The sequence below is a fragment of the Austrofundulus limnaeus genome, unplaced genomic scaffold (assembly GCF_001266775.1).
Source record: "Austrofundulus limnaeus strain Quisiro unplaced genomic scaffold, Austrofundulus_limnaeus-1.0 Scaffold11, whole genome shotgun sequence".
Taxonomy (NCBI): Eukaryota; Metazoa; Chordata; class Actinopteri; order Cyprinodontiformes; family Rivulidae; genus Austrofundulus; species Austrofundulus limnaeus.
In genome coordinates this window covers 296066-313653 of record NW_013952413.1, presented here as the reverse complement: position 1 = coordinate 313653, position 17588 = coordinate 296066, and the positions used below count along the sequence as shown (strand labels likewise).

The 17588-nt window shown below is 39.1% G+C and overlaps 1 protein-coding gene across 1 annotated transcript in view; it reads left to right on the top strand.

Moving 5' to 3' along the window:
- slit3 (slit homolog 3 (Drosophila)) overlaps positions 1-17588 on the top strand; it is a gene marked incomplete in the record, with an annotated part of 256337 nt that overhangs the window by 7047 nt on the left and 231702 nt on the right. The window contains 2 exon segments of the mRNA XM_014001945.1: positions 9625-9696; positions 16818-16889. Coding sequence (XP_013857399.1) covers positions 9625-9696; positions 16818-16889 — 144 coding nt within the window.

The following is a 17588-nucleotide window of genomic DNA, read 5'->3' as shown; positions in this document are numbered from 1 at the left end:
CCACCGCAGTTTGTCCTTCATGAGCCTTCGTAGACAAGATGGCGGTGCAAGATGGCGGCTGCCTGTACTGGCGACCCACGACCATGGAGATATAAACAGCTTTTTATAAGGTAAAAATAACAAAACAAGGTCTTTGTCTGCAATGATTAGACATGCTTTTTATTATTGTCATTAGTGATTATCTCAATTACGGCTAAAAGAATTGACAAAATCCTACACACTGWGCCTTGAAGTGCATTTTGTTGTACTTGGAGTCTTTAGGAGTGCAGAAAAGTTGAATTTAGTCTCTTTTTCTGCTGCAAAGATATCTTTTTATCCTTTTTGGGTCATATTTTTCAACCTGTTCAGTTCTCTCTATTTTCAATTACATTTATTACATCACAGTATTTGCGACAAAACTGCTAAATAAGATCTGGACTTACTAACTACAGTTTGTCCGTCTTCATTCTCCTCTGGGACAGACTCTGGCTCCAACATGCTAGGCTGGATGGACAAGTCTTCCCTTGTTGACATCTTTTAATTAATTTGTCAAGCAAATGTTTCTGCACCACTACATACACCCTCTATCAAACTAGAACAGAGTGGGACACTCTGGAAACTGCAGGGGATAGGGTGTGAAGCGCCTCATTTGGGTTTAAAGAGACAGCCTCAAATGAGTTGATCTGAGACACATCTCAGGAAAGGGATGAAAGTGGGACTTGTGGAGTTACAATAATAAGAAGGGTTTCAGTTTAAAGTTGAAAAAAGAGGTTTATTACTGTCAACTAAGGAGCTACTTACTGTATATTTTTGTGGAACACTTGCATTATCTTAAAGAAAGCTTTAGTTTGCACACATGCTTTAGTAGCTGTTGAATAGATGCCATGATTCAAGAGTAATTTTTTACTGTTATCATGGGTATGGTGGTGATGTAATACAGCTGAGTTTTATTGCTAAAGCAGACAAGTCTAAATTAAGTAAAAACCCACAATGAGCTCGCTGTTCTCAAACAGCCTCTTAATGTCAGGTCTATCATCCGTGGCCATCTTGTGGTATCCATGTAGTCCTATTCCAACTATGTTTGATTCAGTTATGGTATACCAGATGGCACAAGGAAGGCTAACCAACATTCAGGCTCCAGTTCTAGGTCACTGGGTGATGTTCTTTTCCCGAATTTCTCCAGCACGCTGGCACTTGACCTGTGTATATAATGACTTTTGGCCTGCCAAAGAAGCAGCCAGCTGGCTCCGATGTCAGGCGCTGTCCTTCTGGGAAATGAAACAAAACTGAATGCAACGTAAAAAAAAAAAAAAACGAACACAGATACTGTTTTCACATGTAGCGCATACACAAATACAACCAGCACGCAAAGAGGACACACACTTGCATAAAGAACAGGTGTACGCACGAAGACAAATGAAACTGAACCGAAACTTTTTACATGTGTGAGTTTGCTCATAGGCTTTATCACTAACTAATTATCACAACTGTGCCAAACCAAAACATTTATAAACTCCTAAAGATAAACTACTGTGCGTTTTAGTTCAGTGTACATTACTCATTACATTTACATATCACTTTAATTTGCGCCAGGAAGCACACAGATGATGTAACACATTTTACCTAATGTGACTTTATTTTTACTGAAACCACAAAAAAAAAAAAAAAAACACTTCATTTGGGTGTTGAGAACAGTTTGGGCTTTTAAGTCACAGTTTGCCTTCATTGCTTCTTCAAAGTAAGTTTTGCTAACCTTGGGGTCGGTTTCACATCTGTATGATTAACTGCTGCTTTGGACTGTTTGCTTTTTCTTAGCACTGCTTCTGTGTTACAAGATCTCAGCGATTAACGTTCTGGGAAGGGTGATACTTTTGCAACTAACAGGTGACGACTTTGCAAAAAAACGCAGGTTTTATGAGATAATGATGTTTGTTTTCAAACTTACAGCGACTCTTTGATTTCTTCGGGACCAGCCAAATAACTTGTAACATAAAGTAAAAAATAAACGGCTGCAAACGTTTTTGTACAAATACATGCACACATAAATTAAGAATGCTGAAATGTACACCGGGTTTGTATTCATTTTACACAAAGAACATGGAAAAACAGCATGCAGCCCAGCACGTGCAGTCCACACTCATCATTATACAAGCAGGAACACAGTTCACTCTGATGCCTTCAATGGATTAAACATGCAACTGGTTGTAGATGGAAACTCTGACGTATAATGAGAAAAAGGGTCGGTTCCCATTAGAAACAAGCCAGAGTCACGAACGACCTTCTGTGACTCCGGCAGAGACAGAAGTCCTCAAACCGGAGGACTTGAGAGTTTGTGTCATTCCAGAATGCATAAGTTAGTGTGTGAGTGTGCAGTGCGCCTGGAGTTGTTTGATGTTAACAAGCTATGCCACTGTTTTGTTTGGCCACTGTCACCGAAGCAACACATGAAAATCTCTGCTGCAGGGGCTTCATTTTGTCACTGTGTGGACTTTTTCACTCCACCTGTGTGTACGCACGCTCGTGTTCTGCTTATTTCCGGGCGTGTGGTTGTGCATGTAGCATGAGAATGTGACCAGTGAATTTCTAGTTTTCAGTCCAACCATCAGTTAGGCTCGGAGCTTCTGGAGAAACTGGTCAGTGGACTGTGCGGACAGCAACCCACTGAGAATTTCTCTGTCACTTGAGTTTTGTTTTACCATTCGCATACTTTTTTCCCTGCCTCTCATTCATCCTAATCGCTCTCATTCTTGTATTCCCTTGTTTATTCACAAAGCAGCATCAAGCCTCGTTCCCATCAAGTCTGCACTCGGCAGCTCAGTTTCCCCCTCAACCTGTACCCCTTCCTATTCTCGTACAGTACAGCAGTAGTAAATCAGGACAAAAGCAAGGCAGCTCTATAAAGTCCAACAGAAGGGAGCTAACCAAATACAGCAGCCACTCTGGCTTGGAACTCTAATATAAAAAGATGCCTGCAGGCGTTTCCCTAATGTGGTCAAGTTTGCGAGTTTGTTACCATCTGCACCAAACAATGCCTTTTGTAGGTGGCACTAACACTGAGTATGGGGGGCAGAAAAATGAGAAAAAATTATGATGGTATTTAGTGAGGAGGGCCATCAGTTCTGCAGATTTCAACTAAATCTAATAGGCTAGGGCTATGTTTAGCAAAAACGGTCTTATAAAGAACATGAAGAATGCATGAGCAGTAAAAGTATTCATTGCAAAAGGCAGATGGATCTGCTTTTTAAATCTGAAAATGAAGTATAGTAAAATAATAGTTTTACAACAGGCATTGCACTCATAAAGGGCTCGACACACGGGAGGCGACGTCCCTCGCTCTCCATTAATTTCCTATGGAAGTTGTGCGGTGAGACGACAATCGCTTGCCCTCCTCCAGCCAAGCGACCGGCGAAAATAGTGCATGTGAAATTTCTCGCTTTTACACGTAGACGTGCACACGCGAGCTTGCGACGCGACATGTGAAAGTTGAAAAATGTTCAACTTTTTTCGCTGTCGCTTAGCGTACAACCAATCATTGAGGGTTTCATTGACTGACCAACGAGCGGAGAGTATGCTACACACTGCAGTTAGCTAACACTTTCACCAAGCGATTACTAAAAAAGGCAGCTTTGTGGGAATTCGTTGGCGCCAGGTTGAAGTCATCCGGTAAGTTTTTACTCATAAAATTGTATCTAGGTGTGCGTTTGTTTTTCAGTATCATTAGCATCGCAAGATTTGTTTGGTTTACATGCCCATAATGCACACCCCGCTTTTTTGCAAACCACCAATAACTGTTACAAGAGCAGTAGTTAAGAACCAATTAAACTTCATGAAGACAAGTGACCCAAGAGCGCGATTTGCAATGCTGCCATCACTATCGCGTCCCGTGTGTCGGGTTTCACCCTGGGTGCAATGACAGCTGTTAATCGCTGTAGTTTGTCGCTCCTTGTGTGTCGAGCCCATAACATGTTGCAGTCACACAGATTGTACTCCCAACACAGCCAAAGTGATGCAAAGCAACTTGTAAAACATTACTACTCTATAATGCACAAGTGCCTTAATTTATCTTTATTTTTCCTGGCCAAAGGTTAAGAACCACTCATTAAATCTGTAAAAACAGTTTTTTATTATCATTCACAATACTTTCATAAACATTTGATTTTAACCTTGTTTCTAACTTTTGACCTTTTCTTTGTTTACTTGGCTGCATTGTCCAAAACTCAACAGTACAATCCATAAACAGTAAACTTGACAGTTTCTGTCAAGGCTACAATTACCGAGATACAGAAAACAAAAGATTTTGGCAAGGGCTGCCAAAAATCATAGTTAAACCTTTGAAGTGGAAGAAGCCAGGTTTGAAGCAAATGCGGCGGCCGGCGTGCATCTGGTGATGGACACAATGTGGAGCTCAGAGGAAGAGGAAGACGGCAATTAGGATTCCTTTCGTAACTGAGAGATTTAGAGAGCCAAATTGAGCATACCTATCGACCAGCGAGACGGATGGCGAGCAAGAAAATAGGATTGAGAAAGCGAAGCACTACAAGAGCTTTGTGGAAAATAACACAAGATTAGGAGGGGAAGTGAATGCATTTGGAAACCAAGCATTGGATGGAGGACAACAAAGGATGACAAGGAGATAAAGAAACGAGGGAGAGAAAGATGTGGACGCGGTGCCCAATGGAGTGAAAGCAAAAGTAGAAAGAGGAAATTTCACGGTGTCAGACAGATAACGCAGAGAGAGGAAACTGCAGTTCTTTGTCAGGGTTGTCGTGCCAGATAGAGAGAAGAGGACAGAGGTCATGAAAACAAAAACAAGACGAACTCAAACCGGGGGGTCAAGGTGAGCAAGAAAACCACAACTGACCCGTCGGTAACCCAACGTGTCAGACATCTTAAATCAAGTTCTGTGAGAGTATTTCATGGTTTACCAGCGGGTTCACTTCAGAGTTTCCTTCCGTTGATCTCTTGGGGATCACCTGATTTGTCAGTTGTTTAACTTAAACTTTTAATAGTTATTTGTCTATCATAAGTTCCCTCATTGTCTTTAAGGTGCAGCACCATTTGTGTGTGAGTAAAACGAAACAGGCTGCAAATCAAAATCACTCAGACTACAAAAAGGGGTAAGAGTTAAGTGTCTGTTACTTAGAGCATTAATTCCCTTCACACCTGATGTTTGCATTCTTGTCTTCTTCCCTTCCCCCATCAGAATTACACACACACCCCTTATCTCTGCCTGTAATGGAAACAGTGGTTAAGGCTTTTGTGTTAAAGCCTCCTGTTGGTTGTCTGACTGCCAGCTGGTCAGTTTAAAATTTAAAGCTAAGTTAAGCTTCACTGTTTGAAGGATGAACAGCGGCGCTTTAAACAGAGCAGGTGCACAGAACTGGCTGCTTCACAAAGGMTTTGTGTCTGAAAAACTCAGTTGTTCAACAGACAGATCTCTCTCTTCMCAAACACAACTTTATATCGCCTGTATCTTTTTAATAAGTAAAATTAGTCTTTTTTTGTTAATTAAAAGTCAAGTTATATTAACTTGGGTTGGCGATATTGGACATTTAGATATCGATGCCATGTAAATACACCGAATCCGATCCGGACACGCATGTTCATTSAATAATTTTGTCTTTCGTTAGTCAGTTATGATAAAACACAGGACAAAGATTTTAGGCAAATAAAACTCTTTTGTATTAACTAACTACAGCAAAATAAAACTTAACTATATAAAAGTAAACAACTCCCCTATTACCTTCTACTTTGATTAATATTGTGATTTTGTCTTTAGTTGGACAATTATGATAAAAGACAGGACAAAGATTTTGGGAAAATAAAAATCTTTTGTATTAACTAACTACAGCAAAATAAAACTTAACTATATAAAAGTAAACAACTCCCCTATTACCTTCTACTAAATGATTTTTTAAAAGAAAAATGTCGCTAGTGCAAAATAACAAAAAAGAAGCAACAACGTAACCAAATACACACTTAACAATGTCAACAACACAACAACAAATASCTTCCATTGCACACAGGCCTGATGTAATGACTAAATCCAAACATTTTAAAGACTCTGTTCTAATGTCGGTGGTGCAAAAACTGTAAACAAGAGTCAATCTCTTTAGTCTTGTATTGATCTGATACAGATATTTTTCTTGGTATTGATACTTGAACTGATACGCCCAACCCTATTATTAACATACCAAATGTTTTAGTTTTTCTTAATGAGCAATATACTCTAAAATTACTGCTTAATTCTTGGAAAACTTTGGAATCAACTCAGTTTAGAATAAATCAGCAAACTCAAGCAAACACATGGCACTGCAGAGTTTGCAGAGCTGAGCTGAAGTTTCCATTTATTTTTGGTGGCAGCTTTTGTACAATGCTTCATTTACTGATTCACAATCAGTTGTATGTGGTCAGCATCTCAGCAGTTTTATTTTTACATAATAATTAGGTGAACCAATTGTTAATTACCACCGTGGTATTTTAATCTGCTGATTCATTTAGATGTTTGACAAAAAGGTCAGTTAAGTTGGAGCATTGRAWGGTACTGAAATGCATAYTAGTTGCAATAACTAATWMTCAAAAGTAAAAKGATAGTTTACTTTGTGTCTTTGTWAGCAAAATATCTTGTGAAATATTGGGTGTATTTGATCAAAATTCTCTAGAAATAATCAATGGGTATCAGCGATTGATTACCTTACAATCCCTGCAACAGTTTAGCAAACAAACCTTGTTCATTTTGAACAATTCAATAAAGCGTTTGCTTCACGATAAAAATTCTTTGAGAGTTTTATTCATTTGGCAARTTTATACATTGTGTTTTCAAACCACATCTTCTGCTCTGGCAGGAGCTTTGACTTGCTCCGTTTCTGCRAGGTGATGCAGGATACGTAGATGCCATTGAGATCCACCTGGATCTGCATCCRAACTGTTTGTTGGACCATGAAGCCATCTCCTCGCTGAGCGCAGGAGTTTCCACTGTGAACAAGAGAAAGATGAAGATAAGGGGAGAGAGATTAGAGGTTGAAAGAGAAAAAAAAAGGAAAAATGTAGCCAGCTGTAAAAAAGTGAGGGATTGAGATAAAAGAAGAGATTATGGATGGAGAAAAGAAAAAAAAAACAGATGAAGGCATAGAAAATGTGTTTGGTCAACTGTGAAAGAGTGAATGATACGGAGCGAGAGAGGGGAGATATACTAAAAAAGTGAGAGACTGGAGAGAAATGCAAAATGTGGAGGAAAAGCCTGGGAACAGGAGGTGAAACCGAAGGGTTGATGGACTGACATTAGAGAGCAAAACCTCGAGAGAGATTTAAGATAAATGAGAGGGAAAGGCAGAGCGAAAAGTAAAAAAAAAAAAGAATGAGAGATTGTGGTCAAATGTAAAAAGATAGGTAGTGACAGATAGCAGAGGGGTGTGCAGTGAGAGGATGGATTGAGGATTAGATGTTTTCAAATTGATTGCCATCTGGTATCTGCTCAGAAGTGAGGAAACCTGGGATTGCACATCAACTCAAAAAAATATGCTTAACGATGAAAACAGCTCTGTCTTCGCRCTCCAAATGATAAATCAATACTGCAGCAGATTTTTCATCATGTTCAAAATAGTTTTTAATTTTTTTCAGKGCTTCTCTCTTACAGTAATGATCAGTTATACTCAAGAAAACCAGAATTATTTTTATAATGGTTTGATTCTTCTAATGCAGGGCTATTYAATTGGTGGCCCGTGGGCCACATCCGGCCCGCTAGTGACCAAAGTTCGGCCCGCCAGTTGGTTTATTCATCTCTTAAGCCCAAACCCCTGGATTTCTACTTTAATTACTCCAAGTTATTTTAGTTAAACATAGACATGTTTGGTATCTACAGAAACATCAAAATCTTGCCTACAAGCTAGTAAAAACACTTCTATGCACATTGAAGACAGTTAAAACTGCAAGCAGTTGAATATAAAACAATGAAAGTGAAAATAAATTGGTTAAAACATTTGGCAAGTCAGAGATGTTAAAATAATATTTGTGTCAAATCTGAGGCAAAATTTGCTATTTCTTGGTTTTGATATTGTTTAATTATCACTACTTTTATCACATAGGGTTCTGTATATTCATGATTAAATGCAGCAAAATAAACTATTTCAAAGGTAACAGGTCTTTGTAATACTTGGTTTATTTACATAATAACTTTAATTGCTGGATGTTGGGCCTCTGAGCTGTTGATCTGCAATAACTGTGGCCCCCGGTGCAATTTAGTTGAATAGCCCTGTTCTAATGGTTTAAATCACAACATGCGATTACATATGCAACCAAAATGATTTTATTCATTTCTAAAATGAATTTATCAATAGAAAGACTAGGAAATAAAAGAAAAACGATCTAAAACAAAACCTTTCAACATTCTTAAAATATTTAGCGCTAAACCCATATTTCAAAAGATGTTACTTTGATATTTTAAGTTACATCACTATAAAACGACTCTGACTACGAGATTTATTTCTGTTGTTGCTCTAAATCATACTTGAAAGGAATTTTATTCGGAGAACCTGCTTGTGTCTCATAAGCGTCCTTCAGAATCTTTGCAGTACTGTGTGGGAATCATCAATCAGAACAGTCATTTATGTAACCTCCCACTGGATCAGATAAGAGATTGAAACTATGCATTACACTAGAATCCTTTCAAGGGCGCCCTGGTGGGCCGTGGACCCCAGTTTGGGCTTGAAGGAAGTGCTGGTATGTCCWACACCAGCCCTCCCAGTCTCAGTCCATGGTATGGCTCTTATTAGCAGCGCTTGCCACRGCRGTATGGGGAGACCTTTTGTAACCTAATATGGTCTTAAATCAGATTTATAAATGTTTAGGTGCATTATGAAAAACACACAGGCTCACAGCCCTGAGAAACCCAGACTCCTCTGTTTATGTGTGGGTATGTGTCTGAAAGTTAGCACTGAATGTGTGTGAAATAAGAGGGGAAAAGAAAATGGGGGGCGTTATTCATACCCTAACTCGGTGTGTGTGTTTTTCTTTTTCCTTTGCCTAATTCCTTCTGTGGGACAGCGTTTCAATAAACAGCGCACTCATTTAAAAGGAACCAGTCTATATACACACACACGCGGGGTGTCAGTTCATATTGCATTATGTATACATTGTACACCCAGAGTTAAAACAGATTGAATGGCAGCCAGGAAACACAATGAGCTTTTAAACGGTGATGATGGAAAGAAAGAAAAAAAGTCTCCCACCCCCCCCMCCCCCCCCCATGTTTTCATTCTGGAAATTTTGCCTTTTCACATCGAGTTCAGCAAGGGCAACGTTCATGGTGCCTGTACAGTAGGAATGTTTGCATGTTTTGATTTGTGGTTGTGTTTGTATGTTTGTGTGCTGTATATATGTGTGTGGCCTCAGGAGCTGTAGGGCATTCTCACGCTCCGGCGTACTGCATTTACATGTTTGGGTGTGAGAAAACAGACACACAGATAAATGTTCGTTTGGTAGTCACGACTAATTTGAGACTTTTTAAATAATCGATTGTCACATGAYGTGCTTTGCTATGCATTACCAACACTGAGCTGAATCAATAAAAATTCAGTTTTACTGATGACCAGCCTTGATGCTATACTGCCAGCCTGATGTGTAATCTCTATGTTTGTCTCTTTGTAGGGATTTGAACAGAAACAACATCACTAGAATCACAAAAGTGGACTTCTCTGGCCTCAAGAACCTCAGAATTCTGTGAGTTTTTCATCTTTTTTTATTAATATAAACTTAAAAAAATCTAAAAGTGTCTAAAAGACACATTGATGGTTTAGATTAAGTCCTTGTTGGTAGCTCCAACTTTTCAACAGGGCAGAATTAGTCTSAACAAATCAGGTTCTGCTGTCATTTTAAAGTTGTTGCATTTTATGTGAGCTCTTTATTACCCCATTGTAACCTATATTCGAATCCATAAAAGTGCTGCCATTAACAAAGAAAAAACACTGCCATGCTGTAGCAATTATGTCAGAGCTTTATTTACCAAATGGGGCTGTATATACCTATAAGGGAAACAAGTCTCTATAAAATAAAGTTTCCCATCTTAACGAGGTCTTACAGGTAAGRGAATGTGAGCGTCCTCTTCAAGCAGTTAAACTCCATAATTAATGGTTATTTACAAGGTTAAGTAATGGAATAATTGTGAGGTAACATGCCATTAACAGGCAGAGAATAACACAAAATACCTAGACACGACAAGGTGATGTCTAAATGGTTACAGCGTGATGAAATGTAACYTGTGGACAATGGCATGCCTGAAATTTTGAGTCATTGTGCCTTAAAAAAACAACTTTTGAAGTTCAACAAAATTTTTTACATAAAATTGTTTTCACTAGCTTACCTTTAAAATACTCACATACCCATTTAAAATGATTATTTTTTGGCCTTTTTTTTCTCTAAAAAGTAAATGATCCACTCACTACTAATTTTATGCATCATAACTGGTGAGTTCAGCTGTTTTTCACAAAATGGTGTTGCTTTTGAGGACTGAGAAATGAGCTGTGTTAACTGAATCCATTGGTTCAGGCCAAGGTGAAATGTTTTATTTTTTTCAAAATTTTGTGTTAATTGAAGAATGGATTGTATTGTTTTTTTTTCTTTTGGCTGCTCTTTGCCCGTCCATCGGTTTTCTTCCACTTATCTGGGGTCGGGTCGCGGGGGCAGCAGCCTAAGCAGAGAGACCCAGACTTCCCTCTCCCCAGCCACTTGGGCCAGCTCCTCTGGGGAAATCCCAAGGTGTTCCCAGGCCATCCGAGAAACGTAGTCCCTGTACCGTGTCCTGGGTCTTCCTCTAGGTCTTCTCCCAGTGGGATGTGCCCGGAACACCTCATCAGGGAGGCGTTCGGGTAACCAGATGCCCGAGCCACCTCAACTGGCTCCTCTCGACGTGGAGGAGCAGCGGCTCTACTCTGAGTCCTTCCCGGATGACCGAGCTTCTCACCCTATCTCTAAGGGAGAGCCCAGACACCCTGCGGCGGAAACTCTTTTCGGCTGCTTGACATTTTCGTCCAACAATCTAAACCTAAAAAAGTACATAATTCCCAATAAAACATTGTATAAAAAATGAGTGAYTAAAAATCTGTGGATGATTATGGTAGTAAAAGAAGTCTTGATGAAGGATGTCAAAGTTGATTAAAATGAATAATTTGAAGTTTATAAGACAATTGTGCTAATTTTTATCTTTAATCTTTAAATATAGTAACACAAATCTTATGAGCTAAAGACTTCCTGTATTTAAGAAGTTTTGAGTTTAGATTAAATATAATGCCTCTTAATGGCATTTAATGAAAAATAAAACAACATTCATCAAAATGTAGAAAGGCAGTTTGTCATATTGATGAAACGTGCTTGGCTGGTGCTTTTTAAAAATCTGTTAATATTGACTGGGGAGTCAAAAAGTAAATTTTAGACACTGATCATTTAAATGGCGTCAACCAGCAGAGTGTAACTCCTTATCTCCTCTTGGCTGTCCTAATTGACTTCACTGACTTTCACTCTTTTGCTTAAAGTCTCTGAAACGTGTGTGTGTATGTGTTTGTGTAAATGTGTGCGTTCCTGTGTGTGTGTGAGGGTTTAAATGACTATAATCACTGTTGGCTGCATGCAGCTTCCCTCCTCACTCAGTTTTAACCAGACTGACAGATAAAAATACACTCCCGTTACAAACTACACCAAAGAGTCGGAATGAGTTTTTTTTTCTTTTTCTAAATGTGCATTCACATTTGCTAAACTTAAATCGTGTTTTTGTCAAATATTGGAACTAATTTCAGTTAATTTAGCCATAACTTTATCTATGCTTAAATAAATACTGGAAAAAAAAACATCTAGTGTTTGATTTGTGTTTAAAAATAAGGACAAGAACTACCAGGGAAGGGAAAGTAGACTGCGTGTGTTTGCATGTGACGGGTGAGCAGCTTGTTTCATGTGGTTGGTGATAAACTGCTGTGACATTTACCCACTCCAAATCTCTTAAAAGAAATTGAGAGGAGATGGCTTGGGAAAGAGGAGATAGTCTGAGGAAGCAGAAACTTAAATAGGCACTCACACACACTCCCATTCTTCATTTTGATCAAGGAACGGACAAAAGCAACATGGAAACTTTTACCCTTATCTTTAGTCAAAAAGGCATTAATGGTATTCACAAGACCAATGTTTCTACCTTACACACAGACTGGGGACCGAGGGTCAATTTGGCTACAGGAATACTTCCTATGGGAAGTCTTTGCTCATAGTTTTAACAGCATTCTTCTAGAATTAGAAAAAAAAGATACATTTTAAATGTTCTACTTATGAATAAATGTGTAATTACTTATTATCAATCCCAGAGCCCTAAAGAGAGAGAGAGAGTTCCGACACTCTTTGAACTAGTCAATGCACGGTAACGTGGTTCATGTAGCTCTCAACAATTCCAAACAGAGCAGCGCCGTCAGTCTGTTTAAGCGAACAGAACGAGGGAAACGAGACTGCATGGTAAAATACATACTGACTACAGATCAAATTTATTGATAAAAAACAACATCCTGATCAACATAAGCATGTCTACCATGGTTTATAACATTGTTATGCACATAAAAGCAAGAATAACAGTACCCATTTTAAAGGCTCAGTGTGTAGGATTTTGTCAATTATTTTAGCCGAAATTGAGATAATCACTAATGACAATAATAAAAAAAACATGCCTAATCATTGCAGACAAAGACCTTGTTTTATTATTTTTACCTTATTAAAAGCTGTTTATATCTCCATGGTTGCGGGTCGCCAGTACAGGCAGCCGCCATCTTGCACCACCATCTTGTCTACGAAGGCTCATGAAGGACAAACTGCGGTGGCGGCGTCAAAAACGGTTTTAGTTGTGAAACTATAAATGTAATATTTGTTGTCTGTCATTGTAGCTGGGATAATTTTACATATTAAAGCTCATAATCTTACCACTTGAAACATCACTAGCCCTGAAGCTGCTGGTAGACATCGCGGTTGAGAGACACCGTAGCAACTCGTTTGTGTTTGGAAGCGGGGTTGGGGGTGGGGGGAGGACCAGGGAGGATGATTCAACCACTCAACCACTAGATGTCGCTGAAAACAACAAATCCTACACGCTGTGCCTTTAAAGCTTTCTGGTGTTACCATGCTAGCATGAATGCTATAAGCCTACCTACATGTCAGGAGCTAGGAACTCTGCTCCAACTTGCCTTCATATCTACATCCTACAATAAAGCAATTTTACTGCTGTGACTGAAGCAAATCTATATTTCATTTTTGTTTTTTCAAATGAACTGAGCATATGTGCTTATAGCCAGAGAGCTATTGTGAATTAGTAATTCACTGATTAAAATATTTATTTTAATAAAACTGTTTCAAGTTAAGAATATATTAGATGACAAAATAACAGTCTTCATTGTGAAAAAAATCAAAAAACAAAAAATATTAAATTTTGTGTAAAATTACTATTAAAGTAATAAAATTGTCAATTGTCAATAAGTAAATCGTTAATAAATGAATCTTTAATCATTTAATAAAATTGAAAACACAGATAATTACCTGCGTTTAATGCTAGTTCTGCTACTTTTTGCAACTATCGCCAGCTCCCTGACCCACGTGACTTCCGCATTCCATTTTTGCCATGGAAGTCAGTATGAGTGTTGCAACTCTCTCTCTCTAGGGCCATCCTAGGAAATACTTCCATGTTAAAAGAATTCGTTAAAAACATCTAAAATGCTAAATTAKTTGGTACATAACCATGCGGTGTGGTTGCAGAGTACAAAAATAAAATCATGTTAATCGGACTGATTTGTTGACATTTTAAACCTTCCATGTCTATATCTGATCTCAATAAAGTACCTTATTAAGACCACAAAATGCAATCTGGCCAAGCATTTGTCATCACTTGCTTGTCCAGAAACATTTACTTATGTCCAGCAGTGTGGAGAGTCATTTGCTGCAAACACAATTTGCCTCTGCAGGCGCAACACTTAGGGTAATATCTTTGGCAGGCACGTGTTGCAAGATCTGTTCCAGCCTGTGACAGAATCGAGTGATTCTGAACAAATTTGGTTGGACGTGAAAAACTTGAGGTTAATGCTCAAGTTAATGCAAAGTTTATCAGGTCTCACCCACTGTGAGTAAGCTGCGAGTAGTGTTTATAATCCCTGAAGTGTGTCCTTAATTGTTTTCATTTAGTGATCAAGTTTTCACAGTTTGCTAAAAGGTAAATGAATGCGGTCTCACTCGTTGTGTGTAAACCTAAGGAGAAGTTAATAAACCTCGATGTGTTTCCTTGTTTTCATTCAGGGCTCAAGTTACCACACTTTGCTAAAAGGTGACATCATTGTGGTTTTCATTATGGCTGAGCAAAACGAATATTAGGCTCTCCTGTCTCCAAACGCATGAAATCTAAACTTGTGTGTGCTCTATTCTCCTCCTCTCTTCATCTCTGTGGATGACTAATGGCCGATAAAGAACAATGTGAAAACAATACTTCATCAGATCTGTACGCCAGCATCGACTCCCCGCACCATGTGTTTGGCTTAACATCCCATGGTCCTCAAAACATCATTTAGTAAATCAATGTTTGGTTGATCCCTCATTTGGACAAATAAACTTTAAGACTTATTTAACGTTATGTCTTGATCTAGCTTTTTCTTGGCTTTTCTGAGGGAAAAACATCAAAAAAGTGCCGCTACAACTAAACATGAGGTATTCATTATGGCCACACAGGAAATTATGATTAATGGTGGATAGCTACAGGTGCTACATATCTGCATGCRTATGACATCTTCTATACAGTTTTTTGTTTCATTTTTTATTTGTGTTTATCCTGTTTCTGCCACCAAGAAGAAGCCAAATGAAGGATGTGGCGTGGTGTCAAAAACAAAAAAGCTAAAGCATGAAAAGGAATCTGTGCATCATTCATCAAGTGAAATCAGTTGCATTTTCATTTTGGGGGGGAAATAAGCAGGTCTTGGTGGATATTTCCAGCTATGTCGATAAGTTCACACGAGATTTCTAGYAAACTAGGACCAACAGGGGTGCAAACATTCAAAAAGACACAAATGGCATTGTTCGGAACACTGTGCAAATTTAAAAGATAAATTAGAATCCATATATCTATTCTAATCATAAGATGATCTTAGTTTAAAACTTAAAACGAAAGCGGGGAAGGGATTTCCATCCATCCATCCATTTTCTTCCACCTATCCGGGGTCGGGTCGCGGGGGCAGCAGCTTCAGAAGGGAGGCCCAGACCTCCCTCTCCCCAGCCACTTCTTCCAGCTCCTCCGGGGGAACTCCAAGGCGTTCCCAGGCCAGCCGAGAGACATAGTCCCTCCAGCGTGTCCTGGGTCTTCCTCGGGGCCTCCTCCCGGTGGGACGTGCCCGGAATACCTCACCAGGGAGGCGTCCAGGAGGCATCCTCACCAGATGCCCGAGCCACCTCAACTGGCTCCTCTCGACGTGGAGGAGCAGCGGCTCTACTCTGAGTCCCTCCCGGATGACCGAGCTTCTCACCCTATCTCTAAGGGAGAGCCCAGCCACCCTGCGGAGGAAACCCATTTCAGCCGCTTGTATCCGAGACCTCGTTCTTTCGGTCATGACCCAAAGCTCATGACCATAGATGAGGGTAGGAACGTAGATCGACCGGTAAATCGAGAGCTTCGCTTTCTGACTCAGCTCTCTCTTCACCACGACGGACCGGTACAGCGCCCGCTTTACAGCAGACGCTACGCCAATCCGCCTGTTGATCTCCCGCTCCAGAAGGGAATTCTAAACCTTTCATTTTTGGCTGCTGCTTGTTCTTTTTTTTGAATACTATTTAACAATATTAAAATCTCAGAATGTCAAAACTGTCAATTTTTTTACAAATATATATACATACTATATATAGTTTGCAATACTATAGTATTTCTAATGAACCTTTTCTTTTATAATCTGAGGAGACCTTAAAAATAATTTTAATTCCTACTTCAGAAATACAGTACTTAACTTCAATTCTGACTTGTAAGCTTGTAATTATGTTAGTAAAATCTGCTCTTACTGGTATCAAAACAAGTTATCTTGACAGGAGTGTGGTGTGATTATATGTAACAATGTCCTGCCATACTTTCAACAAAACGTCTACAACTCAGCCAAGACTCTGTCTGTTTTTAATTAAATCTCATTGTCTTCATTCTCACACCTCTCCCACTCAGTTTTGTCACGCTGACTACTTTTCTAACATATTTTACCTTTTCTTGCKTTCCTCTTCTGACTTACATCAGTAGGTTTAGTTTATGTCCGTTCTCTCCCTTTGTGAAGATCTTTAACATCATCAGACAGAAAATATACACACAGGCTTTTGTTGAGCTGTTCTCCTGCTCCTTCATTTGTCCCATCTGGAAAACCTTAGTTGGCCTCTATAAGATGACAACTCACAGAGAGAAGGGGAAGAGAAAAGAGAGAAATATGTGTTATTTTGGGAGGACCACATGAAAGCCAGAAGAAAAATGGAGAAAAAAATTCACTGAAGAGTTGGTTGTTAATTATTTGTTTTGGCTTAGTCGATTGTAACATTTGTTATGTGCCGACTGTCATCAATGTTTTCAGCTTTTGTTTTACGCCAGATTAATTTGTTCGGTGCACTGATTATGTGTTTATACAATGAGTGCAAGTGTCTCTCTTGTTCCCTGCGTGGCTAGAAAGGGAGATTTTTCATTTTCAGCTGTTTAGACTACGCAAATTCTTTCCAATTAGGAATTTAAATTGAACATTTCGAAAGACATTCTGGTGTCACCTGTGATGACAGCCGCTGATGTTTTCTCATTATTTTCTTGTCTGTGTCCATCATATTAGTCATCTGGAGGACAACCAAATCAGTGTCATTGAGAGAGGAGCCTTCCAGGACCTCAGACTGCTAGAGCGACTGTAAGTATAATAGTTTACCCTTATTATTTTAACTAAAAACAAAACGTGCTCAAGTGCAGTAAGTTCAGTGCAGTAGCTGATGCAAAACGACACAACCTACACACGTAAACTCACGTTCATTTAACTTCTTGTTACTGTATTTAAACAAAGATAAATATATACTGCATTCACTGCCTGTCCAGTAAATAAAACTCACAGAGTTCACCTGATTGGTGTCCTTCACATCCACTCCACTTCACACAGTACCTTGGAATCTCCCATTGGTACCACAGCATTCCCTGCGTGTGTGTATACGTGTGTGTTTCTGCATCCACGGACTCACACCGAGCCTAGAGTCAACAGAGCTGAGGTGTCWGTGTACAAAACACCTCCCACATCCACACACACCTGCGTGTTTATCACTTTGGGTTGGAGGAAGGTCGAGGCAACTTTCTAGGAAGATCACTTTGTTGCATTAAAGATACGCCTCTGTTATGTTAGCTGGTAGTGTAGCTGATTTAGATGAAGTACATTTCATTTTTACCTCAATTTAGTTGCCATTTTTGTTAACTATTTAATCACTGTGTTATTTTCTTGTGAGTAAATTTAAAGGGATCCCTGATTAGTTGTAACATTAGACTTTATTTGATAAACATGTATTTTAACTGTAAAATCAAGACTGTAAAAATACTGTAGGCTGTTTAGTTTTGTAATTTTTTT